At 50.7% G+C, this 25,801-nt stretch overlaps 1 protein-coding gene across 4 annotated transcripts in view; it reads right to left on the bottom strand.

Moving 5' to 3' along the window:
• The window catches only part of HIP1 (huntingtin interacting protein 1), a 163,853-nt gene that overhangs the window by 73,717 nt on the left and 64,335 nt on the right, over positions 1-25,801 (bottom strand). For 2 of the 4 annotated variants that reach the window (XM_085016808.1, XM_085016810.1), the window contains exon 1: positions 19,530-19,711. The exons of the other annotated variants lie outside the window; for them this stretch is intronic. In XM_085016808.1, coding sequence (XP_084872934.1) covers positions 19,530-19,547 — 18 coding nt within the window. In that variant the 5' untranslated portion in view covers positions 19,548-19,711. Of the gene's footprint in view, positions 1-19,529; positions 19,712-25,801 lie in introns of those variants that run through there. 4 annotated transcript variants of the gene reach the window in all.

Raw genomic sequence — 25,801 nt, 5'->3', positions numbered from 1 at the left:
AAGGGGGTCACCGATGACCTGGGCAAGAGCTGCTGCAGGTGGGTGGCGGAGGCAGAGGCCTGTGCAGGGAGGGGGGAAGAGAACAGGAGGAGGAGGGAGGGTGAGACCGTGGGGACAGAGGGACGTCCCCTTCCCTCCTGGGACCCCGGACTCAGGAGTGGGGCTCTTGGGGCGTATGAACAGCCCCTCATCTCTCTCCTTCCCTCCAGACCCCTGCCTCCACCAGGGTCCTAAATGGTCAGAACCAGCTCCACGGCTGGTCCTCCATCCCCAGACAGGGCTGGATTCAGACTCTCCATGTGGAATCTTTCTAGATCACGAGTGGAGAGGCTGCAAAGAACATTCTTTTCTCCAGAGGAAAATACCTATCTGTCTCTGAAAACTATCCAGGATGCTGGCAAATCCCTAGAAGTGATCCCTTGGTCTACACAACACCCCTCCTCCCCGCCCTCCCCCCGCCCCCTTACTACCAGTTCCCAAGGCTCCCCTTGAGCCCCGGTTCTGTATTCTGTGGGGGACAGAGTGAGAGAGCCGAGGGAAGCAGCCTCCCCGCTGGACCTCTAAGGCCCTGAGAGACCTTCCCGCGTCAACCCCTCACTGTCGTGAGGCCTCCTCCTCCTGTTTTCTCTGCCACTACTTGGGAGAGACCCCACCTCTGCACCCCCCAAAGGTCCCCAGCAGTTTCCCACAGGCTCTGAATCAGACCATCCAGCACCGGGGAGACTGAGGACAGAAAGGGGACCCCATCGTGTCCTCCTGATCTGGAGAGAAGCCAACAAGTTGCATTTTCCTGCCGTCTCCTCGGCTCCCATCCTCATATGAGATGATCAGTTTATCTCATTTACCGCAGAGCCCCCTTCAGCCAGGCCACCCAGCACATGCTCAGGCAAAGATCAGCATCTCACATGCACTTTGTTCCCCAACCTAACCCATGCTCCTGTCACCCACTGCCCTGAGCAGCCCAATGTCTCCTGAGTCTCAGCCACTGGGTACACCAGCCGCCTTCTCCCAAGGGACAGCATCTATGACAACCCCCAGGGTGCCCACATGAGCCTTCAAGAGGCCCTGGGATGCAGGGCACAAGGGAAAGATACTGAGACACTGGGGCTCAGGGAAAAGGAGGTGCCAGCCCCTCTTCCCTCTTCTCCACCTGCAGGTGGCCGTGGCTTTGGAAAGACACCCCCTGCCCCCACATTCTGTTTCTCCTGTCAGAGGGGAAGCCTTGGTTCTGCTTTCCGAGTGTCCTGAACTGCAGTGCCACGCTCACTGGGGCTGCACCGAGAACTCATGGGAGTCCCTCTCTGCGCAAGGGCTCTGCCTAGAAGGGGAGGCCTTGGGCAGACCCGTCGGAGGCATCTCGATCATTCGGCAGGCACCGAGCCAGGCTCAAGTGGCCTTTCGCAAGGGCCTTGCCTTCCAGATAGACAGCTGGTCTGCAAGAGTGGAAACCCTGAGCTGTGTCCTTCCCCAAACCACCAGAGTTGCTCAACTTCCTTCCCCCACCCCCCGCCTCCCCTCCCCGCCCTCCACCACTCCCCACCTCCCAGATGGCTAACTAGGAACAGCTCGCAGCAACTTGGCTCTGATTCTCTCAAGACACAAGGGGGAGGTGGTACCTGAGGATATACAGGCCCTCCCCAGCCCGGGCCTCCCCCAGACCCGATTCTTCTGAGTGTCTGCATCTGTCAAATGGATGAGGCACAATGCTGGAGCCTGCCGCCACCCTCAAACACAGTGGACCCAAATAAAGCCACGAGAATAACTCTCCTCGGGAGTTCTCCCAGCCGAGAAAGCTCGAGGAGTCCCCGATCCCGTGAAATCCACACTCTCCCACGTGGCTTCAGCCACACCCCTCACACCTCCTTCAGTGTCATTTCCCGCTTCAGACGGGGGTCGTCACAAGACCGGAACCCGATTTCCCCAAAATGCAATTTAAAAGTAAATAGAACCTATAAGGGAACGGTTGTGGGAAAACGTCTTACTTAACTCCAGCCATGAACTCGGTCTCGGGACTCCTTCCCGATTCGCCTGTCGGCTCATTCCAATGTGTGAAGACCAGGTGAGCTGGGGTCATAAAGACACTGGCATTTCTCCTTCGCTAACGTTCAAAAAGCTTTCATCTGCAGTCTTACTGATCCTGAGAAGCCCTTGCAAGGGAGGCCGGGCATACTTCATAGATAAACAGGTGGGCGCACAGAGGTCCAGCCACACCAGGTGGGTGCATGGCCTACATTCTATGACGTGTAGACGGCTACAACTGAACTCTCCAGTCAGAGCCAACGTGTTTACTAAACTGCTGCTCTGACCGCAACGCATTTTGCTAAGATCTTTTGGTCTGATGAGGACCAAGGGGGAAAGTTTTTCAGAAAACCTAGAGGGGGTACCTGAAAAAGACCATCCCTGAGGCCAGACAACCTCTAACCGAGTCAGTCTGTACTATCCTCACAGAATCAGGTCCTTGTCTTCTTCTTCTTTTTTTTTTTTAAGGACTGCACCTGCAGCATATGGAGGTTTCCAGACTGGGGGTCAAACCAGATCTGCAGCTGCTGGACTACACCAAAGCCAGAGCAATGCAGGATCCGAGCCGCATCTGTAACCTATACTGAAGCTCTTGGCAACGCCAGATCCTTAACTCATTGAGAGAGGCCATGGATGGAACCTGTATCCTCACGGATACTAGTCGGCTTCTTAACCCGCTGAGCCAAAATGGGAACCCCAGGTCCTGGTCTTAATTGCTTGCACACCTCCCACCAAAGCCCAATAACACACAGTTGTATCCTCTCTCGGGAGGAACCTGTTCCAGTCTGAAGGGAAACAGACTGGGTGTTGGGCCTGTGAAGTCCAAGGTCACTGCAGGCAGACGCTGTTGAGCACACTTGGACTCAACTCCATCGGGCAGCGGTCACAGGAGCTTGCTGGGATATCAGCAGGTGGGTGATGCATTGAGAGGGGACATTTTAGTCCTGAACTCCAGCTGCCAGACAAATCAGCCAGTCCTGGAACAGCCTACGGCCAAATTCACAGCAGGTGCCTTCTGCAAAGCCCCAAAGGAGACACCCATCCAACCTGATCAGTTCTGCAAAGACTGAGCATGGACGCGGGCAGGACAAACAGCACACGGTGGTTTTGGGTCAGTGGTTTCCCGGCTGGCTGCACCTAATATCACCTAAGAATTGGCCCCATACTCCTCCCAGTACGCATTCACACACCCCTGACGGATTCCTTTGCTCCACCGAGGGCAAGATGCATCAACTGAGGAGGGGCTACCATTCATCCCACTTCAAATCTGGTCATGTTACAAGAACATGAGTCTAAGAGAGAGAGAAAAAAAAACAAAAACCAAAAAACAACAAAGAAAAAACACCCATAGCCAAAGGAGAAGCAGGAATAAAGAGGGGAAAGGATGAGGCCGAAGAAAAAGGAAATAATAAAGACAGTAGAAAAATGGAAAATGAAGAGGGCTCCTTAGCTCACATCCGCATACCTTGATTTAAATATATTTTCTGGGGGGCAAAATATGAATTGACGCTAAGGACAAATTCGGAGATTATTCATTTTACCAAAGAATTTGACATCAGATTCCTTTAAATAGCAATCTCCTCTAGTACATTTAAAATAGGATTCCTTTTACAGAAGTGTGATTTATACCAAACCACATCTGTTACATAAACCTCAGAAAAAGAGCTCTCCTCTCATGTAGTCTAGCTAACTATAGAACCGACCCAGGACAGATCGCTATCTATTTTCTCCCAAAAGACACCCAGCCCTGCGCTCTGTCACCCACTTCTCTGTTTCACCTGATTATGGTTAATTGATTCCTAAAGTCCCCTAGAATCTCTTCCGGTCTTCCCTAAACTCAGGGAACAACTGCCCTGCATTCTTTTCATATTCCTTCACTCAACACGTATTCCTTTTTCGTTTTGTTTTTTCTTTTTAGGGCTGCACCCATGGCATATGGAGGTTCCCACGCTAGGGGCTGAGTCAGAGCTATAGCCACTGGCCTACACCACAGCCACAGCAACACAGGATCCGAGCTGCGTCTGCGACCTACACCACAGCTCACGGCAATGTCGGATCCTTAACCCACTGAACAAGGCCAGGGATCAAACCCGCGTCCTCATGGATGCTAGTCAAGTTTGTTAACCACTGAGCCATGATGGGAACTCCAAACAACACATATTTCTTGAAGACCTATCACATGCTAGGCACTGAACAGTCATGAACAAAAAATGATGTCTTTGCTCCTATGGATCTTGTCTTAGGGTGGGAATGAGAGTAAATCAGTAAAATGTGGTACATGAGATGGAGATATATGGAAGAAAACAAGGAGAACATCCTAGGCTCAGGTTAGAAGCTTACACAGGGTTATCAGGGAAGGCTGTATTAGCCGGGGACAAAGGGACACATTTGAAAGTGATGAGGAAGCAAGTCTGGCAGAGTTCCTGGCAGAGCCCACCTGGCAGGGATGAGAAACATCTAGAGGTCAAGTATAGCTGGCACTGAGAAGTCATCATGAGGGGCTTCAGTAAGGACCAGCCTTTGATCTAAGCCCGACAGGAGCCACTGGGAGGTTTTGGGCAAAAGGGTGACATGATCTGACCCACTTTTTTAGAGGATCCCTCTGGCTGTTGTGCCGAGAAGAGGCTGCAGGGACAAGTGTGGAAGCAGGGAGGATGATTAAGACGCTGCTGCGTTAGTTCCGGCTGGAGATGATGGTGGCTCAGACCCAGAAGGTGGCAGGGGAGGTGCTGACATGTGGGGATTTGGATACATTTTGAAGCTGGAGCTGACAGGATCTGTTGATGTTTGGGTGTGGGATGTGAGGAAGGAAGGAGTCAAGGAGGGCGTCATGATTATTTTTAAGGAACAAGAGAGCCCGAGGTACCATTAGCAAGATGGAGAGAATCATGGGAGCATGGGTTGCGGGCGGGGCAGATCAGAGCTTGTCTTTGGACATGTTCGCGAAGAGATCCAGGCAGCGCTGTCAACGAGCTGGAGGATGTGCAAGCCTGGAATTCAGAAGAGGCTTGCACTAGAACGTATCAGGTGAGTCCAGATGAGAAGTCTGGGGACAGCCTGAGTACATCCTACATTCAAGAGGGACATGAGAGACTGAGTAACGTTAAACAGAAAAGAAACAGGGAGTTCCCGTCGTGGCACAGTGGTTAACGAATCTGACTAGGAACCATGAGGTTGCGGCCCTGCCCTTGCTCAGTGGGTTAACAATCTGGCGTTGCTGTGAGCTGTGGTGTAGGTTGCAGATGCGGCTCGGATCCTGCGTTGCTGTGGCTCTGGCATAGGCCGGCAGCTATAGCTCTGATTCGACCCCTAGCCTGGGAACCTCCATATGCCGCGAGAGCGGCCCACGAAATAGCAAAAAGACCAAAAAAAAAAAAAAAAAAAAAAAAAAAAAAAAAAAAAAAAAAAAGAAAAAGAAAAGAAACAGCGAAGTAAGTGGAAAACCAGGAGCGCATGTAGGATCCTAGAGCCACATGAAGAAACATACTTCAACTTCAATGGTGTTGTACCCTGTAACAGGTCAAATGCAATGAGAGCTAAAAACGAACCACTGGATCGAATATCCTGGTGACCTTTACCAGGGCTTTTGGGTGGAGTGGAAGAGGGGAGAGCCTAAGGGGGGGTTCAGGTGAAAAGGGAGAGCAGAGGCACTGGAGGGAGTAAGAGGCAAAGAAAGAAGGAGGTGGGGTCTGGGGTGCCATGTGTCAACGGGAGAAATAACCTGTTTGTATGTATGTGAGGGGAGAGAAGAGAGAGTTGCTAGGGTGGGGAAGGGGTCCAGTGCACAACAGGCATAACAGGTTTAACAGGTTTAACAGGTGTAACAGGAGTAACAGGCCAGGTCATGGAGCACAGACACGAGGGAAGGCAGATATGCTGGAAGAGAGCTTGCGTGAGCTCTCCTGGGATCGCTTCTCCTTTCAGTGAACTAGGAAGGGAGGTGATGGGCTCGGTGTGAGGGCAGCGGAGGAGAAGGTAGGAAGTACCATCTAGGAAAGTGGAGGGCTGCTTGGACTAGGGGAATGCAAGGCTGGCTGGGAGCAGCATCAATGCCCACGGAGGAAGGAAATTCAGCTGGCCCTCTGCCTCCTCTTCTCCCGGCCAATTCCCCACACCCCTTTCACTTTTCTTCACACCAACTCTTCTCCTCCTTCTCACTGCCTTTCCAGGTTTGAAAGAGTTGGGACCTCAATGGAATCAATATTCAGATATACTTGCTCACTTTAGTGTCCTTCTTCTTCTTCAGTGAGGCCTTTCAGGAAGGAGGGGAGGGACTGACGGGAGTGTGCTTTCGGAAGATGGGCACCAGGGACTTGGCAGCTGATGGAGTTTATTTTAGGAGAATGAGGTGGGGACAGGAGTCTGGGGGAAGCAGAGGAAATATAACGACAAAATATCCAACTCCTATCATATCAACGAAAGAAAAGAAAACAAAATGATCATCTCAATAGATGCAGAAAAAGCATGTGACAAAATTCAATACCCATTCATCATTAAAAACTTGCTGAAGTGGGTAGAGAGGGAACATATCTCAACATAAAAGCCATTTATGACAAACCCACAGCCAACATAACACTCAAGGTGAAAAGCTGAAAGACTTCCTGATAAAATTTGGAACAAGACAAGGATGCCCACTCTCACTAGTTCTATTCAACAGGGTATTGGAAGTACTAGCCATAGCAATTGGACAAGAAAAAGAAATAAAAGGTATCCAAATTGGAAAGGAAGAGATAATTTTGTTATATATGCAGATGACATGATACGCTAATGGAAAACCCGAAAGACTCCACACAAAAACTATTAGAACTGATAAATGAATTCAGCAAGGTAGGATACAAGATTAATATACAGCAATCTTTACACTAACAATGAAATATCAGAAATTAAAAAACAATCCCATTTAAAATCACATAAAAAAATAACTAGGAATAAACCTAACCAAGGAGGTGAAAGACTTATACACTGAGAATTACAGCACATTAATAAAGGAAATGGAAGATAATTTAAGGAAACGGAAAGATATCCCATGCTCTTAGATTGGAAAAATTAATATCATTAAAAAGGCCATACTACCCAAAGCAATCTACAGATTAAATGCAATCTTTATCCAATTACCTGTACTATTTTACACAGAACTAGAACAAAAAATCCTAAAATTTGTACGTAACCACAAAAGACCCAAAAGTATTACAGCAATCCTGAGGAAAAAGAACAAAGCTGGAGATATAACCCTTCCAGACTTCAGACAATACTACAAAGCTACGGTAATCAAAATAGCATGCTATTGGCATGAAAAACAAACATACAGATCAGTGGAACAGAATAGAGAGTCCAGAAAAAAAACCCATACACTTATGCCAATAAATCTTTGACAAAGGAGGCAAGAATATATAATGGAGAAAAGACAGTCTCTTCAGGAAGTGGTGTTGGAAAAGCTGGACGGCCACATTTAAATCAATGATGTTGGAACACACCCTCACCCATGTGAAAAAATAAACTAAAAAAGACTTATTAAACACTTAACTATAAGACATGACACCATAAAACTCCTAGAAGAGAACATGGGCAAAACATTCTCTGATATAAATAGTAGCAATGTCTTCTTGATCAGTCTCCTAAGGCAATAGAAATAAAAGCAAATATAAACAAATGGGACCTAATCCAACTTACAAGTTTTTGCACAGCAAAGGAAACCACAAGCAAAATGAAAAGACAACTTACGGACTGGGAGAAAAATATTTGCATATGATGTGACTGACAAGCGCTTTATTTCCAAAATATGCAAAGAGTTCACACAACTCAATAATAAAAAAGCAAACAGGGAGTTCCCGTCGTGGCACAGTGGTTACCGAATCTGACTAGGAACCATGAGGTTGCGGGTTCGATCCTTGCCCTTGCTCAGTGGGTTAATGATCCGGCGTTGCCATGAGCTGTGGTGTAGATTGTAGACTCGGCTTGGATCCCGAGTTGCTGTGGCTCTGGCATAGGCCGATGGCTACATGGCTACAGCTCTGATTGGACCCCTAGCCTGGGAACCTCCATATGCCTTGGAGGCGGCCCTAGAAAAGGCAAAAAGACAAAAAAAAAAAGAAAAAAGAAAGAAAGAGACAAATACCATATGATATCTCTCATATGGAGAATCTAAAATGACACAAATGAAGCTATTTACAAAACAGAAATAGACCCACAGACATAGAAAACAAACTTAGGGTTACCAAAGGGGAAGGGAGGGGAGGAAGGGATAAATTAGGAGTTTGGGATTAACAGATACACACTACTTTATATAAACCAGATAGACGAGGCCCTACTGTATGGCACAGAAAACAATAATCAATATCTTGTAGTAAACTATACTAGAAAGGAATTAAAATATATATGTATGTATGACCGAATCACTTTGCTGTATCTGAAGCTAATGCGATATTGTAAATCAACAATACTTCAATTTATTTATTTATTTATTTACTTTTCAGGGCTGCACCGCAGCATGTGGAAGTTCCCAGGCTAGGGGCTGAATCCAAGCTGTAGCTTCCAGCCTACACCACAGCAACATGGGAGCCGAGCCGCGTCTGTCACCTACACCACAGCTCACGGCACCGCCAGATCCTTAACCCACTGAGTGAGGCCAGAGATCGAACCCACATACTCATGGATCCTAGTGGGATTCATTTCTGCTGCACCACAAGGGGAACTCCCCTTATATTTCAATTTAAAAAACAGAAAAACAAACAACAACAACAAAAAAACAACCATGCAAAACTCGCTCCTGGGTTCTCACCCCTTCCTCCCTCAGCCACCCACCAGCCTTTTGGATTTCAATTTCCTTATCTAAACACAGACTCTATTCTCCATCTCAATTAGCTTCCTGTTGTAGTAGATCCCAGTTTCATTTGCAGGCCTTTTTCCAGGTGAAACCAAGCAGGACCCGGTGGGGCTCCTGGGCACAAGCTTTTTTTCTGTGTCCCCCACATCGTGTTTTTAGGGAATGAGCTTCGGCCTCCTTGACCTTCCCTGAGTTCCAAAGGGCAGGTTCAAACAGTTGCTGAAGGGAGGAACCAGAAACCACGGGCGCAGTGCAGCTTTGGGGCAGGGTCCTGGTTCCTCCTTAAGGAATATGCATAATACCTTTGAGTGCTTCTGCAGAACCTAAAACCCCCAACAAAAGAAAACCTCAAGGAGGGCCTCCAGACCCAGTCCCGGGGCCACTAAACACCAACTCTGAAGAAGAATCAAAGCTTGCATCTGCCCTGATCCTTATCTGGGGCCCTATTTTCTGCCTCCTCAACTATAAAACCACTTTCTATTGCTTCCCAAAGGCGGGCACAGTCTTCAGGACATTAGCCTGCTGTGCCCTCCTTTGCCTGGCAAAGCAATGAAGCTATATTTGTTTCTCCTTCACCCAAAACCCTGTTTCTGTGTTTCTCTTAGACACTGGTACACAAAGGCCGAGTTTTGGCAACCCGTGTAACCCTTACAGTAACAGCCTATGGTAGCACCGCAGCTGCTAACTCCATTGACTGGATGCGGAAACTGAGATTCAAGAATGGTTAAGTGACTTATCCGGCTGGTCGTGATGCCTGATGACCTGGCTGGTAAACAGCAGAGGAACCAAGATCTCACTCCAAGTTTAGACCCACCCATGCCAGCTCCAACACTCCAGGCCTGGGAAGGATCATTCTGACTCATTTCCCCTGAGAACACACAGGTCAATGTCAGGCCCCAGCTTCCAGGAACTGAAGTCCTTACTAACATGCAACCAAAGTCTAGGCCGCACTGATCTCAGGTCAGAGCCAAAGACAGGAGAGTGGAATGAGCAGGGCAGGACCCGGTTACCCTCGGTGTGGGGGATGTGGGGGGCATGGAATGCCCCAGCTGGCAGGCAGAAACTCTGATGGCTATTTCCAGCCCCGGACCCAGGGATTAATAATGAGCTGGGGTGGATTTGCTAAACAGTTTTCTAAAGTGGAGAGAGGGGTGGTTGCTAATTCTGGAGGTGGATTTCATCACCAGCTCCCAGGCTGTGATGTGACTTCCTCAGAAAGCAGAGCAGCCAGGAAATCTCACTTCTGTTTCCTGCGGGGTGACGGACAGCCCTTCCTCAGGGGAAGAGCTCCAAGGTTCAAGAGAGGTGTAGGGGTGTGGAGGGGGACACCCAAAAGGCCCAGGCAGGGTGAACCCCCACCGGGTACCCAGCCTGACCTCCTGCTGGTTTCTGGGCTACCAGCTCCTGGTGGTCACGACCTCACTTTCTAAAGGACAGCTCCAACCTTGCCACACATGTCCAGGGGCTCATGGCTGTACCCCAAGCTTCAAGCCACCTTTGTAACCTAGACTACTCCCCCTCCCACAACCATCTCTTTTTAAGCCCTGCCTTTCTGCATTCAATAAATTCATTCACCAAACAAATACTGAGCAGCCACGTCAAGTGCTGTAAGTTAACTTCCAGATGGGTAAGACCTAAGTCCTGGCTTCAAGGGGCACGATCGGGAGTTCCCATCGTGGCTCAGCGGAAACGAATCTGACTGGTATCCATGAGGACGCAGGTTTGATCCCTGGCCTTTCTCGGTAGGTTAAGGATCTGGTGCTGCCGTGAAGCTGTGGTGGAGGTTGCAGATGCAGCTTGGATCTGCATTGCTGTGGCTGTGCCGTAGGCTGGCAGCTGTAGCTCTGATTCAACCCTAGCCTCAAAAGACAAAAAACAACCCCCTCCCCCAAAATAACAAAGGGCACCATCTAGGTGGGGGGAAAGATGTCAGCACTGCCACACCGCCAGGGAGAGGAAGGGCTGGTGGGTGGCTGCAGGGAGGCCGGGGGTGAGGATGTGACTAGGCTGAGGGTTCAGAGGTGACCGCCCTTCCCTGGACCCCGGGAGTCGGCCTGGAGAAGGGGCCTGCAGGGCCGTCCTGAGGAGAGACCAGCCCCAGGCACGGATGTGGGCCAGTGCCCAATGGCAGTGCTGCTGCAGAGCTGAAAAGGCAAAGGGGAGGCTGGGAGCAAAGAGCCCAGGTTACAATGAAAGGGAAATGGAAGCGAGAACCGCCGTCCAAGCAACTTTCCCCACAAGCACCACTCAGCTCAAAACCCATCAATAAGAAAAATTCTGAAAAGCCCAAATCTTAAAGCCCGAGTTATCAGAGGGTCAGGCAGGGACTGAGTAGACATCTTGATGAGTGTACAAGGCTCTCACCTCGACAGTGGAAAATGGATACAGCTTAATGTCTCTTAGTGGGTGAGTAACAGCGACGAAAACTTTCATCGGGCTCTACTCATCTGGAAATAGGAATTGCTAACAGCTGGTGAATGTGTGCCACGCGCCAGCCCTTGGTCTAGGCCTCCAACATACCTACTAATGCCTCTGCCTCCCCACAGCCCGTTATGGAAGATTCTGGGATTATCCCCACTACCCAAGGGGGAAAACCCTGGCTCAGGGAGCCTTGGTCACCTGCCCAGGTGAACAGGAAGGGAATACAGAATCTGTTTCTAGATCTAAGGTATGGTGAAAGCTAAAACACAAGTGTACAAAACTGCATTATGGCACGGCCCCATTTTGTTTCAATATGTGTGTTATCTGTCCACGTGTATATGCTTGTACGTGGTTGAAGACATGAACATTTGGCCATTTTTGACATATAAAAATGGCACTTTCATATGGTTCAGTGTAGTGTGAGTGCGTGTGTGCGTGTGTGTGTGTGTGTGTGTGTGTGTGTGTATGCTTATGTGCCCTGGAATAAACAAGTCTGTAAGGATCTATACCAAATTATTAGCAGCAGTTCTGGATGATGAGAGAATGCCTGCTCTTTGTTTTGTTGGGTTTTTTTTTTACACTTTTTCATATTTTCTTTAAACCAGCATAAGTTCAATATTTTCCTGTGAATTACCTGTGGATCCCAGCCGCCGATGACTACTGCGATGCGAGACGAAAATGTACCCAAAATGCAGGAGCCCCTCCCCCGCAACTACTGTCTCTGAGGCCAATGCACTCATGGCTGTCTCTCTTGGGGAGCTGAGAAGCCAAGACAAAAAGCTGTCACAGAAGGAGCTCAGCGTTTGCTGACTCAGGGGACAATACTGACATATGTACAGGACAGAAAAAGGATGACAGCCAGGAGCCTGGCTGACAGCATGGGGAAAATTGCTGTCCGGCAGCGAAACTGCTGACCTGGATCTTTGAGCTAGCAGAGCTAAGGAGGCACTGACTTGGGAAGATTCTTTCCCAAAGAATCCAGCCTGGGAGAAATCCAGCAAAAGAAAGCTATTTTAGGTCCCAGCAAATGAGGCCGAACTCATGTTCCAAAGAGAGGTCATGATAGAACGTTAATGAAGGGCTCACTTCAAAAGAACCTTCCCCCACCCGTGCCACGCAGCTCCCACGCTTTTCCTGGCACCAGGGAGGGCCATCTCCAGGCCCTGAGACCAGAAGGAGGTGAAAGGCTGTTGGCCAGAAGGGCACACCCAGGGCTAACTGTTAAGTGGAGACTGCCTCACTCATGGGTCACCTGTTGATTGTTATTATTATTATTATTATTTGGTCTTTCTGTTTTTTAGGGCTGCGCTTGTGGCATATGGACGTTCCCAGGCCAGGGGTCAAATCAGAGCTGTAGCTGTCGGCCCACACCACAGCCACAGCAACTCGGGATTTGAGCCGCATCTGCGACCTACACCACAGCTCACAGCAACGCCGGATCCTTAATCCACTGAGCGAGGCCAGGGATCGAACCTGGGTCCTCATGGATACTAGTCAGGTTCGCTAACCGCTGAGCCACGATGGGAACTCTGCTCTTGATTATTTTTAACTCGGACCCTCACACCCTGCCCCCCTTGTCTCTCCTCACTCATTCCTCTGGCCCTCCTCCTTACAGACCTACTCAGCATCCCATCGGCTGCCCACAGTGCCACTCTCCCAACTGGCATGCCTCTGCTCTCATCGTGTCGTCACCCAATTCAATCAGCACCACCTGTGCAGTCGTGTGTTTTCATCAATGAAATTGCCGCTCCCCAGACTCAAAATGCAGCATAAGCACCGGCTCTTCCAGGAAGCACCAAGGTGGAAAGATTTGACCCCATGTCCTAGGAAGTCTGCTAAGAAAGAGGTGCCACGCTTGATCCCCTGGCAGAAGGCGCAGGTAGATTCTGAAGCCATCGGGTGGCCTTGAGACCCTGTGCTTTTGCATGCATGGCTTTCTCTGCCTGGAATTCCTTTACTTTCCTAATCTCCTGGGCAAATTCCTTCCCCTTCTCCAGTTTTCTGAGTGAACCCCTTCCTCCAGTGCCAGGCAGTTAATGCCGCCCTCTTCCTCCTGGCACATCCTCACATGTACTCTGAGCCTTGGGTCACTTGTACCGTAATTATTTCGTCCGACTGCCCCACCGACTGACCTCACCCAGCAGATGGGTCATCCCAAAAGGACTGTTCTGCTCCACCTAAACTTTCCAAATTCTATTTGTTGCATAAAATGAATAAGCAAAAATATTAATAACGACAGCCATGGCTTACGAAGCCCCTCTCTTCTGCCAAGAACTGGAAACAGGCCACCTCAACACCTCACAAACCTGCAGGCACCAATGGGTCTGGGAAAGTCGGTGGATATACAACGAGGTCAACAAACTTGGCCATGGCCCTAGAGCGCCAAGTGGTGGCATCAGGATTTGGCCTGTGGCCTTGGTGACTCCAAAACCCCTGGTGAGTGTCAAGGGTCGACGGCAGCCTCAGGACACAGAAGTCACCTCCTGATCCTCTGCGTGCAGAGGTGACGCTGTGAACACCAGTTGGCTCCCATTGGCAGCTACAAAGATGCCTCCCACCCTTTAACCCCGTCCTACAAGCCCCACAGCCATCACCTCCAGACCAAAGACTCATGAGGATTTAAGGAATCCAGAGGAGACACAGAGATTTTTTTTTTTTTTCTTTCTTAAAATGGCTTAATTTCTTTGGAGGCCCAAGGAACATGAATTTTGTCTGGCTGCAGAAATCCTTTGGCTCTGGGGCAGCTGCCAGATGACGTGCCTGTCTGGCTTTAGACTGGGACCTCTTGGCCAAGAAGGGAGACAAAGGTGGGGCGGAAACAGCGCCTGGAGGGGCTCTTCAAGAAAATCACCAGCTGGTGTGAGGAGGTGGGGAGGGGGGGTAGCAGGAAGATGGCAGGGAAGGCTGTTTAAAACCTACGTGTCCATCTCAATTTAGCCCGACCGGCAGGATGACGTGGAGAAGCCACTGAGAACACCAAATCCTGCTTCCTTCTCAAGGCTATTTTGAGGGAGAAAAGAATCCAGGTGAGAGTGTTCCGTCCACTCCACGTCTGTGTCCACCCCACGCAAAGCATTTCAAGGGAAGCTGTCCCCCTCTCTTGACTCTAAGCCTTTCCACAGCCAGCTTGGAGGTCCTCAGCTCTGGGTCCCCAGTTATCTTATCCTCCGCCCCCAGGGGCCTGCGCTTAAAGTGAGGATTCAATGGGTGTCTGAATTAAATGGAACTTCATCCAGGTAGGATAAAATCTTAGCATTCGGAGACTATGAGACAGCAGTTAGATGGTAAATCAAAAACTCTTTTTTTTTTCCCTAAGCGTTTTTTTGTTTTTTGTTTTTTTTTGTCTTTTTGCCTTTTCTAGGGCTGCATATGGAGGTTCCCAGGCTAGGGGTTGAATCAGAGCTGTAGCCACCAGCCTAGGCCAGAGCCACAGCAATGCTGGATCCGAGCCGAGTCTGCAACCTACACCACAGCTCACGGCAACGCCGGATCCTTAACCCACTGAGCAAGGCCAGGGATCGAACCCGTAACCTCATGTTTCCTAGTCGGATTCATTAACCACTGCACCACGATGGGAACTCCTCCCTAAGAGTTTTAAAGAGAGGCAAGTTGCAGATCTCTGGCCCCGCTGGTGCCTGGCTGAGGCCAACGTCATCTATGATCCCTGACCTGGTTGCACAGGCTGTTTGGAGAAGGTGGCTGGCCCCTGATGCTCTGCTCAGTTTCAGAAACTGTGCTTGGCGATGCAGAAAGCTCGGGTCTCTGGAACTGCTTGCCAGTGTGAAAAGGGGCTGCCTTTCGCAGCCACACAGGATGTTTGCCGCAGAATCACAGGTCTTTGAGGGCTGTTCCCAAAGCCTGAGCCCTGAGCCAAAGCCTCCTGGGTGGCAAGGACTCAGAAGCCCTGCTCCTTCAGGACCCCTGGGAAGCTCCAATGGCCTCTGGAGGGAGTTGATTCTGCCATAGGATGCATGGGAAGGCTCTGCTGCGCGGCGGTCCCGGCCTTCCAAACCCCACCTCCCAGAGCCCCACCGAGTATATCTTCTTCTCTTCTATGGGCTGACATCTTCCTCACCACCCCCAGACATGCCCTAGGTCAGAGGCTTCAAACCCCTTTTGACTCTGACCACAGTAAAAAAGCACATCTTACAAGGCCAGTCCATATCTGAGAGTGCCTGCGGATACAACCCAACCCGTGTCATGAAGCTTCTCACATGGAATAAATACACTTGGATGTTTTCTGGTCTGTTACACGCTTTCAAATGCTGGCTGCAACCCACTAAACCGATATTTTGTGACCCAGAACTGTAAGCACTGCTCTGGTTTCATGGAGCCGGTCAGCCATGTCCAGCTTTGGCTGATTATTTAGTTCAGACACTAAGCCTTCCTCTCCATGCAGCTATTAGCCGATTCGGGCAGTGAGCAGAGTCCTGGGCATCATTCTACACTGGGATCCCTCTGGCTTGGCACTTCCCTCCACCCACGCTTCTCCCCAGCTCAGCAAATACACAGGCACCCCAGGAGACCGCAGACCAGACCGGAGACAGGCCTGAAGCTCCTCCTGCCTCCCCGTCAACATCGTGTACTCAGAACACCGGAGATGCTTTTCTCCTGCTCTCTTCCCATCCTCCTGTGAGCTGGAGGGTCCCAGGGCTCAGGAGTCTCACATATGGGGTGGGCAGCTGAGCTCCACGAAGAAACCCCGAGCTTTAAAAATAGCTGTTGAAGATTGACGAGGGGCCAAGTCCTCGGAGACAGGCATTAATTAATCCCCTCTCCCTGGATCTTCTCCCCTCAGGGACCCAGAGGCCAAAGGCCACCACCTCCATCAGCTCGTCATTTGAGATCAGCTTCTGTCTACTGACCAGATTCTAATCTGATCAGTAAATCTTCCTTACCCATGATTTACTCTGTCACGCTTTTGGGGGTGTGGAGAAATGGGGGTAACAGATCTGGCTCTAACACCTGTACCGGGCTCGGGACTTCGCTTTTCTGCTTTCTTATCTGTAAAATGCGGCTATTACTTTCTGTTCTGCCTTCCGCGTGGGATTGCGGTGAACAAGAACAGGTGTGAAAATGCTTTGTCAACTGTAAAGCACTATGCGAATATAAATCATTAGATAAATGATAACATCCTTTTGTTAAGAATCGATAGATGAATCTGCTCCCTCAATGAGAGCACAGAGCGTTCATTCCCTATAATCAGTAAAGGCGCAGACCCCATCACCAATGCCCCAAGGCATCTGCACTTTACCCCTGAGTGCCAGGTTAAACCAGCTCTCCTTTAGGCAGATATGTCATCAAAAATTTATTGGTGGAGTTCTTGTTGTGGCTCAGTGGTTAACAAACCTGACTAGTATCCATAAGGATGCAGGTTCGATCTCTGGCCTCGCTTAGTGGGTTAAGGATCTGGTGTTGCCGTGAGCTGTGGTGTAGGTGGCAGATGTGTCTCGGATCCCGCGTTGCTGTGGCTCTGGCGTAGGCCGGTGGCTGTAGCTCCGACTGGATCCCTAGCCTGGGAACCTCCATGTGCCGTGAGAGCGGCCCAAGAAAATGGCAAAAAGACCAAAAAAAAAAAAAAAGGAAAATAGAGGGTGAGGAGAGGTGTTCAGAAGCATCTTAGATGAGCCTTTGGAGGCCTTCGTTGTCATAACCGTCACTATGTATGGAAGACCTACTATGCTTAGGTCCTGAGCCTTAAAGAATTATTTCCAACCTTGATGAGGATGCTCGAGGCAGGTATTACTGTTCTCATTTTACAGATCAGGTTAAAAGGCTAAGAAAGTTGCTCAAAGGGCTAAACTATAATCTGCTTTTTCTCCTTTAGTGATAAGCAAGCGAAACCCCAAAGCTGGTTTCTGGGCTCTGTCAAAGATGTGACTGAAACGCGGGCTATGAGGTCTATCCTGGAGCCAAGGGCCCCCTGAATGAGGACTTTAAACCAGTGGTGGAGCTTTCGTGGTCAGAACAGAAAGTAACTCTGGCTTTTTGTAGGAATGGGAAGCAGATGCCAACTCCCTGGGGTGGGTAAAGTTCTTCTTGCTACACAGTCCAGGGTCTGTGCTCTTTACAAAGAGCTGAGAACAACTGTTTCGGGTTGGGAGCTTGGCTGCTCAATAATTAATGAGAACCTAATACCACCTTTGTTTGGACCCCAGGTTAAAAGAGGCAATACATATGCCTCTCCTGTGCCCCAGATTCTCCAGAAGTTACCCACTGCCTTCAGGCCAAGGTCGGAATGCCTTGGCTGGCGTTCAAGGCCTTTCTGGTCGAGCCCCAGCCTCAATCTCAATCTTTTCTGATCTCAAACCTCTGTCCCCGCCAGATGTTCGTGCCTTACCCAGTGCACTCTGCCCATTCCTCTTCCTGCAACTTGCCCAATGAGAGGCAAGGGCCCTCACTGCTCTCAGCAGAGCCCACTCCACCCAGCATTGAAGACCCAGCCTAAGGCCTTGTTTTTCTGCTGGATTCTGCAGCCTATCCCTTGGCAGATTCCCACAGCCCTTGGAGTGTGGTCTTCCGATCAGGGCCTGTGTTGAGAGCTGTTAGGTTGGCCTGCATCTCTATGGATCCCTCACCTAGATGCTAAGAGGAGCAGGGGGACCACACATTTCTGCATCCTCAGGTAGCACTTGCTATAGAAAAGACAAAAACTAAGTAAACACTGTTGAGATAAAGAGGGGATGGAGGGAGGGAGGTGGCAGTGTCAGAAGTGGACCAGGCCTCTAGAGGCAGAGGTCCCTAAACCCTGTAAGCTGGTCCTCAGAGACCAAGCTCTGGAAAGATTCTAAGCTGAGTGACAGAAGGAAGCTCAGAGGTGATCTGTTTTGGCAGCCACTGGACCAGAACCTCAGGTTCCCTGTCCTTGCCCCGTCCCACCCCCCCAGCCTGGACAGGTACCTCTGGTCTTGCTGAGACACCTCTAGGAAAGGGCTTGGCTGCCTCTCAGTTTTCCACCTCCCCAGACAGGTGGGGAATTTTTTTGAGGGGTATTTCTAATAGTTACCCAAAGAAAGTAAGCTCTCATGGTACGCACGTGGTGGTTCAGCCTCCTGGCAGTGCCCAACCATGGGCAGGACTGGCAAGGCCAGGAGCTTACTTGCCTTCTCCAAAGAGATGGTTACCTCAAAAGGGCACTCTCTGGGGAAAACTAGCCTAATTCTGTACAGGATGAACTGAAATTCCAGTACCTTCTCTTCCCTAAGGTAAAGGCAGACTCAGACCCCTCTCTCCCCAGACACTCTGCAACCCAGGTCCTTTCCTCTGAAGCCCTGGGGCCCCCATGAAGTACAGGCCACCCCAGGGTACCTCTCCAGCTTGACACAGTGGCCCTCAAAGTTTATAAGGCTGAGATGTGGTTCTAAAGCCAGGGTCAGGGTGGTAGCGATTTCAAGGACACCCTTAAATCTTCATTCAGAGTGGGGGCCAATCGGGACCCCTCAGCAAACCTGCCCCAGGTCTCCAAATGCTCCCAGAGAACGCTCCCTTCAGAGGCCCCCAAATCACATTCTGCAATCTTCCACCCCCATCCCCTGGAGCTGCTCCTCCATCAATCAAAGGACAACAATGTATTCAGCTCCTACTGTGCCCCCGGGGGAGTGGAGGGAGGACTGCCCTGGGGAGGAATCGGATGATTCCAGAGAATCAGATTCCAGGGAATCAGAGGCTTAATAGGCACTGGTGTCCGCTGCTCCCCAGGCCAAGACAGCTGGGGTCTACAAGGGGTAAATCTAGAATACCTCTCCAAGGATTCCTTGCCAAGGATTCCGTCCCTGCCCCCTCACTCTCTAGGATGGGTAAAGCCCTGGCTTCTCACTGCCCTCCCAGGCCACCCACCTGTGCCCCTCTCCCCACTGGCTCTGTCCAAAAATCTCCCCATAAATCTCAAATATGTGTGTGAGTAGGGGTCTCTGGAGGAGACAGGAGGAGCCCCCGTCCCGCAGCACCCCCCCGCCCCCGGCTGGTTTCCCAGTGTGGGAGGCGAGCGCAACAGCCCTCTCTCCCTGGAGTCTAGCGAGCTCTCCGGGGCAGCCCTGGCGGCAGCGCGGCGGGAAACCCGGAGCCGCATCCGTGTCCGCCAGCCGCCTCCAGAATCCTGGCCCCGCTCCCTCCTCCAGCACGCCTGGAGTTGGGGCCAACAGGCAAGATCAACAGTCCAGAAACTTTCAATGGATCAGGCCGACTGGGAGGGAGAGAGGGAAGGGGGGCAAGGGACGGGGACGCAGACCCAGGAGGCTCCAGAGCTGAGCTCCTGCTCTTCACTTACCATCTTGCTCACATCCATGACCGAGGCTGCAGGGCACCCCCCACCCCTGGAGATCCCGCGTGCCCCCAACGCTGCTCCCGGCTAATTGAGCCCGGATGGTGCCATGCTGCGGGGAGGGCGGCCAGCAGGGCCCCCGCGGACCGGGGAAGGCGGCGGCGGCGGCGGCAGGACCGAGGCTGGTCCGGAGAAAGGAAGGGGAGGGGGAGGGGAGGCGGGGAGGGGGAGGGGGCCGAGCGCCGAGCCGCAGCGCGCACCGGGGGCGGGGGAGGCGCGGCCCCGCGCTGCGGAGCCCCCGGGGGCCGGGGAATCCCGAAGGCAGCTGGAGGCGCCGGGGCCGCCGCGGCGGTGGTGGCGGTGGCGGTGGCGGCGATGCGGGGGCGCCGGGCGGGGTGGGATCAATGGACGGATTCCCGGGGCCAGAGCCCGCGGCCCGAGCGCGCGGCGAGGGTGTGATTTGAATAACAAAAGGTCGCTTCTCCCCGAGGCCCGGCGGCCGGGATCGCTGAGCCCGCAGCGAGGCCGCCGGCCGCCAGGAAGTGTCAGTGTGAGTGTGTGTGCGCGCGTGTGCGTGCGTTTTGGTGGTGGGATCGGTGGGACTCAGGAAGTGAGCGGGGGAGGCGGCTGAAAAGGGGGGAGGGCTGGGGGCGCAGCGAGCCGACATTCCAGTGGGGGCAGGGGGTCCGCGCGGCCCCTCCCCACTTGGCTGCCCTGGACAAAGGCGGAATTCAGAGCCAGCGGTTAGCCTCCTGCGGCTAATCCGGAGGGGACGCCCAGATGAGTCTGGGGTCTGCCAACAAATGGAATAGAAGGAAGTGGTACAGGTAACCCCAGAAGGCCCCGAGGCCCCCCGCAAGTGAGCCAGTGCCAGCCCTGCCTACAATGCGAGAAACTGGCTTCTAGATGATGTCTGCTCTGAGCTGGATAAAGCTCCTTTCTCTCAAGCCAGAATCCCTGACTCAATGCCTAGTCTGCCCAATAGAAATGGGAAACTCCTCTCTGCAAGGGGATGCGGTTGGGGGCAGAAAAGGGCTCCTGGCAAATGCTCTTTTGGGGCAGAGCCTCCAGTAAAAGGCTGGAGGTTTCAACACAGGCTGCCTCACATCTTCCGTGAGCACGAAGGTTTTCCGCATAGACAGGTCAGCACAGACAGGTCAGCACGAACCTAAGTCCACTTACACCAACCCTGCTTTAGAGAGTAAGGAAACTGAGGCCCAGAGAAGGGGAGTGATCTGCCCCAGGTCACACACCTGGCAGGGAACCGGCATAGTAGAAACCTCGCCAAGGACAGTGCAGCCCAAGCCCCAAAGAGCTTCCCGTGCTGCCCCTGGGCGTCCAGCTTCTACAATACTTTTTTTAAAAATTATTTTTAAAAATTTTATTATAGTTGATTTACAATGTTGTGTTAATTTCTCCTGCACAGCAAAGCGACTGTTGTACATTACTCTTTTCCATTATGGTTTATCACACGATACTGAGTAGAGTTCCCTGTGCTACAGTATGATCTTGTTTTTATGCCTTCCGTGTATGCTAGTTTGCATCTGTTCATCCCAAATTCCCAACCCTTCCCTCCTCCACCCCCCTGCCCCCCTTGGCAACCAGAATCTCTTCTGCGTGTCTGTGAGTCTGTTTCTGTTTTGTAGATAAGTTCATTTGTGTCATATTTTAGATTCCATATATATCATATTTGTCTATCTTTCTGACTTACTTAGTATGGTAATCTATAGTTGCATCCATGTTGCTGCAAATGACATTATTTCATTCTTTTTTCATGGCTGAGTAGTATTCTATTGTATATATGTACCACATCTTTATCTACTCATGTCGATGGACAGACAGGTTATTTCCATGTCTTGGCTACTGTAAATAGTGCTTCTATGAACATGTATCTTTTTGAATTATAGTTTTGTCTGGATATATGCCCAGGAGTGGAACTGCTGGATCCTATAGTAACTCTATTTTTAGTTTTCTGAGGAATCTCCATACTGTTTTCCATAGTGGCTGCACCAATTTACATTCCCACCAACACTGGAGGAGGGTTCCCACCCACTCCACACTCTCTCCAGCATAAAATCCTTTCTAATGAACAGGTGACAGGACCCATCCACAGCCCTGACCCTCTGCCCCACACCAAGTGGCTGAGGAAGCCACACTGGTAAGTCCCTGTCCACTGTTGGGCTGACTAGGAGAGCCCTCTCCCCGTCAAATCTGAGTGCTCGGTCTATGACATAGGGGTTGTTTCTCTGCCTGCCTTCTAGAGGGATGTGAGAGCACCGTGATTGAAGAGATGACAGAAATAAGATGCAAAAGCAGAAGTAAGTACAGGAGGGTCAGGGGCTTTTGTCGTGGTGGTTACTCTTATTTCCCAGCTCCAGCTGGGATTCCTCAGCTGCAGGAAAAGACTCTGTAGGCCCAGGTCTCTCTGTCTGGACTGCAGACCTGCACACTGACTTTCCCGCCCAGCCATGCTCCAGCCAGGAAAGTCAGGAGGGCTGCCCTGGTTGGTTCCAGCCTTCTGGGCTCCCATAGACCTTTCTACTGACCCATGTCCACAGGAGTGAACCCGAACGAGGTGCCAGGCAGGAGGGAAGCATGCCATCTCTTCCTTATCCTCCAACATAGACACCCAAGGGAGAGCAGGGCCAGGGGAACCAGGAGGAGTCACCCAATGCAGAAGTGAGTTTTGATTATCTGCTGCTTGATTAAATGTATGGCTGTCTTTTCTTTTCTTTTCTTTTAAAAAGGATAGATTTTTATATTTAAAAAAAAAGATGGGAGTTCCTGTCATGGCTCAATGGAAATAAATCTGACTAGCATCCATGAGGATGCATGTTCGATCCCTGGCCTCCCTCAGTGGGTTAAGGATCCAGCATTGCCATGAACTGTGGTGTAGGTCGCAGATGCAGCTCAGATCCTGCATTGCTGTGGCTGTGTCGTAGGCCAGCAGCTACAGCTCTGATTCAACTGCTAGCCTGGGAACGTCCATGTGCTGTGAGTGTGGCCTTAAAAAGACAAATTAAATTTAAAAATAAATAAATAAATAAATAATATGATGGAGGAGTTCCTTTTGTGGCTCAGCAGTTGATGAACCTGACTAGGATCCATGAGGATGCGGATTTGATCCCTGGTCTCGATCAGTGGATTAAGGATCTGTCATTGCCATGAGCTGTGATATAGGTCACAGACATGGCTTAGATCTGGCATTGCTGTGGTTATGACATAGGCCAGTGGCTGTAGCTCCAATTTGACCCCTGGCTTGGGAACCTCCATATGCTGCAGGTGCAGCCCTAAAAAGCAAAAAGATAGGATGGACCCTTATGTCTGGAGTTGATCAAGGTCTCCTGATAGATCCTGGCATCTTAGCTGGCAGAGCCCATTTTTCTCATTGCTAAAATGGGGATAGTGACACCTGTTTCACACACAGGTGGTAAGGGTCAAACGAAAGACCTTTCCTAACCCTTATCTGTAGTAGGCTGAATGATGCCCCCACCCATGATATCAGGTCCCCACCCTGGAACCTGTAATTACCACCTTTACATGGCAGAGACTGCACATGTGATTAAGCCAAGGATTCAGAGATGGGAAGATTGTGGATTATTTGAGGAGACCTCTGATGCAGCCTCCCGCATCCTTGTAAGAGGGAGATTTGACACACAGAAGAGACACATTCGAGTGATGTGGCCACAAGCTAAGAAATGCCGCTGGCCAAGCTCCAACCTGCAAGGACCAGACTCTCTCCTAGGACCTGTGGAAGGAGGGGGCCCCATCAACACCTTGATTTTGCCCCAGTGATACTCATTTCAGACTTCTGGCCTCTAGAACTGTCAGGGAATCAATTTCTGTTGTTTCAACCACCAAGTTGATGATAATTTGTTACAGCAGACAAAGGAAATTAACATACTGCACAGAAGTCAGTGAGGGCTAGGATCAAGCTCCAGACAGGTGCCTGCCTCTGGGCTGCCCTCTCTGTTGGGACTTCTTTGCCAGGGAGCTGCTCTTGTGATGGCAGGAGAGAGACCAGCAGGAGCCAGGAGTAGATCTGTTCCTCTCCTGCTCCATTTAGGGGGGAGCGCCCCGGCAAATAAGCAAATACCTATATGCAAGCATGTGTGTGCAAGGATGCACATGTGCACACGACATACAAACCCAGGGAAGGAGCAAACAGCTTCTAAAAAGAGCTTGACTTCTCTGCCCTGGCAAACCCATCAGCTGCTAGGCCTGCCCAGCACCCCAACCTCTTTGGGTGCCTGGCTTTCCTGCCACTCCTCTTGGAGGACAGGTTCAGGTTTTGAGAAAAAGTGAAAAGAAGGGGCCTTCGCATGCCCCATTCCACAGTGGTCGTGCCACGAGGCATCCCGGGGCCTTGGGCCATTAAGGAAAGACATTCCTAGTCCTGCTGCTGCAGAGAGAAGCAATTTGAAATGTGTGTGAAATGCAGCACAGGCTGGGGGAGCCTCTTTGGAATTGGACAAAAAGACAAACAGTGGGTAAATGAGAAGCGGTGGCCCTCAGGCTGCTCCTCTGTCCTTTCTTCATCGGCTCCAGGCCACTGTGTTCCACTGTTTACCGACATCTCCACTGGGGCGTTTCCGTCTCACCTCAAACGCAAGAAGTCCAAAGATAAAAGTTTCTTTTCCCTCTGCTTTCGCAATCTGCTCCTTCTCCTGTTTTCTGTCTCAACTAATGGTTCCACATCCACTGAGTTCATCAAGCTAGAAACATCAAAGTCAGTCTTAATTCCTCCACTGATACCCCCCACTCTCACCCCATCTCATCAGGAACTGTGTCCACGTAACTCTTTCCTGCAAATAGTTGCCAGTCTATGTCTGCCCTCCCAGTACCAACTGCTCCTGTGCTGGATAAGACCTTCACCCACAGCCTCCTCTCTGGCCTCCCTGCCTCCAGTCTCTACCTGTCCAGTTCATCTTCCATATCTCTAGCTGGGAGTCCCTGCTGGCCGACTCCAAATGGAAACAAAGCAAAACAAAGAACCCTTCCACGGTCCTGGCCCTCAAGGTCCTCAGGAATCTGGCCTCATCTCCCTCCCTCATTCTAGTTACTTCCTCCTATCCTTTCCTGCCCACCCCATCCATGAGGTCCCAGCCCATCTCAGGATGCTCCTGGAATACCCTTCCTACTTCCTCGGCGTGGAAGGTTCTTTCTCACCTTTCAGGACCTATCTCAATTGTCACCTTCCAACTGAAGCCATCCCTGACCCATCCAGACATAGCGGGTCACTCAGAGTCCCTTCCTGCAATGCACAGCCTCTGGGTATAACCTGAATCAACCTTCAGATGGCGACAGTCCTTGCCCTGGGTTCTCCCTGCTCACCTGTAAGATTCCTTTGGCGGCTTTGCATTCTGATTGCCTGCCCCAAACTTACTTACCTGCCCTGGGCCTCTCTTCAACTCAAATTCCATACCCTCAGCACTGCTTCCACCTTTAATTTCGACGAAGCAGCACTGAATGGGCTCAGGAGGCCTGTAGGGAAGGTGCAGAGGATGTGTCCTGGTGGAGGGTGACACCTACTGGAGGATTATGATTCTGCAGCCTAGCCCTACAAATGCCACCCTGAAGATCCTGCTGGACAGGCTCAGGGCTGGGCGGTCCAGAGGCATGAGATTCCATCAACTCCCAGTAATGAGGTTTAAACCAAGCAAGATTCCCTACAAAAGGGTCTTAGGTAATGGATGTTTCTATGCTCCCTGTTACCACTAAAAATAGGCATATGCAGAGGACAGTAAAGTTTATAAAATGGTTTCTGTCCATAACCTCATTCAACTCAGGTGAGGCAGATAACAAACAGGTATTATTATTATTGCAACATCTGTCTTGCAAGTGAGGTGTTTATAGAAGAAAGAAATCTGGAAAAGGCACTGAGATGTGGATTTTTTTGTCTTTTTGCCTTTTATGGGGCTGCTCCTACAGCATATGGAGATTCCCAGGCTAGGGGTCTAATTGGAGCTGTAGCCGCCGGCCTACACCAGAGCCACAGCAACGCGGGATCCAAGCCAAGTCTGTGACCTACACCACAGCTCACGGCAACGCCGGATCCTTAACCCACTGAGCAAGGCCAGGGATCGAACCCGCAACCTCATGGTTCCTAGTCGGATTTGTTAACCACTGAGCCACGACGGGAACTCTGAGAGGTCCAAAGTTCTTTAGCTTTGCCTAACTTTTTTTTTTAAATTTTTCTATTTGTTTATTTGTTTGTTTTCTTCTTATGGCTGCACCTGTGGCAAATGGAAGTTCCTGGACGAGGAGCTGAATTGGAG

The sequence above is a fragment of the Sus scrofa genome, chromosome 3, assembly GCF_054392235.1.
Source record: "Sus scrofa isolate SSC_HxYL_T2T_F1_AM1 chromosome 3, Sscrofa_HxYL_maternal_Yorkshire_Landrace_v2.0, whole genome shotgun sequence".
Lineage (NCBI taxonomy): Eukaryota > Metazoa > Chordata > Mammalia > Artiodactyla > Suidae > Sus > Sus scrofa.
Note: the sequence above shows the minus strand (reverse complement) of the source record. Positions and strands in the feature narration are given on the sequence as shown.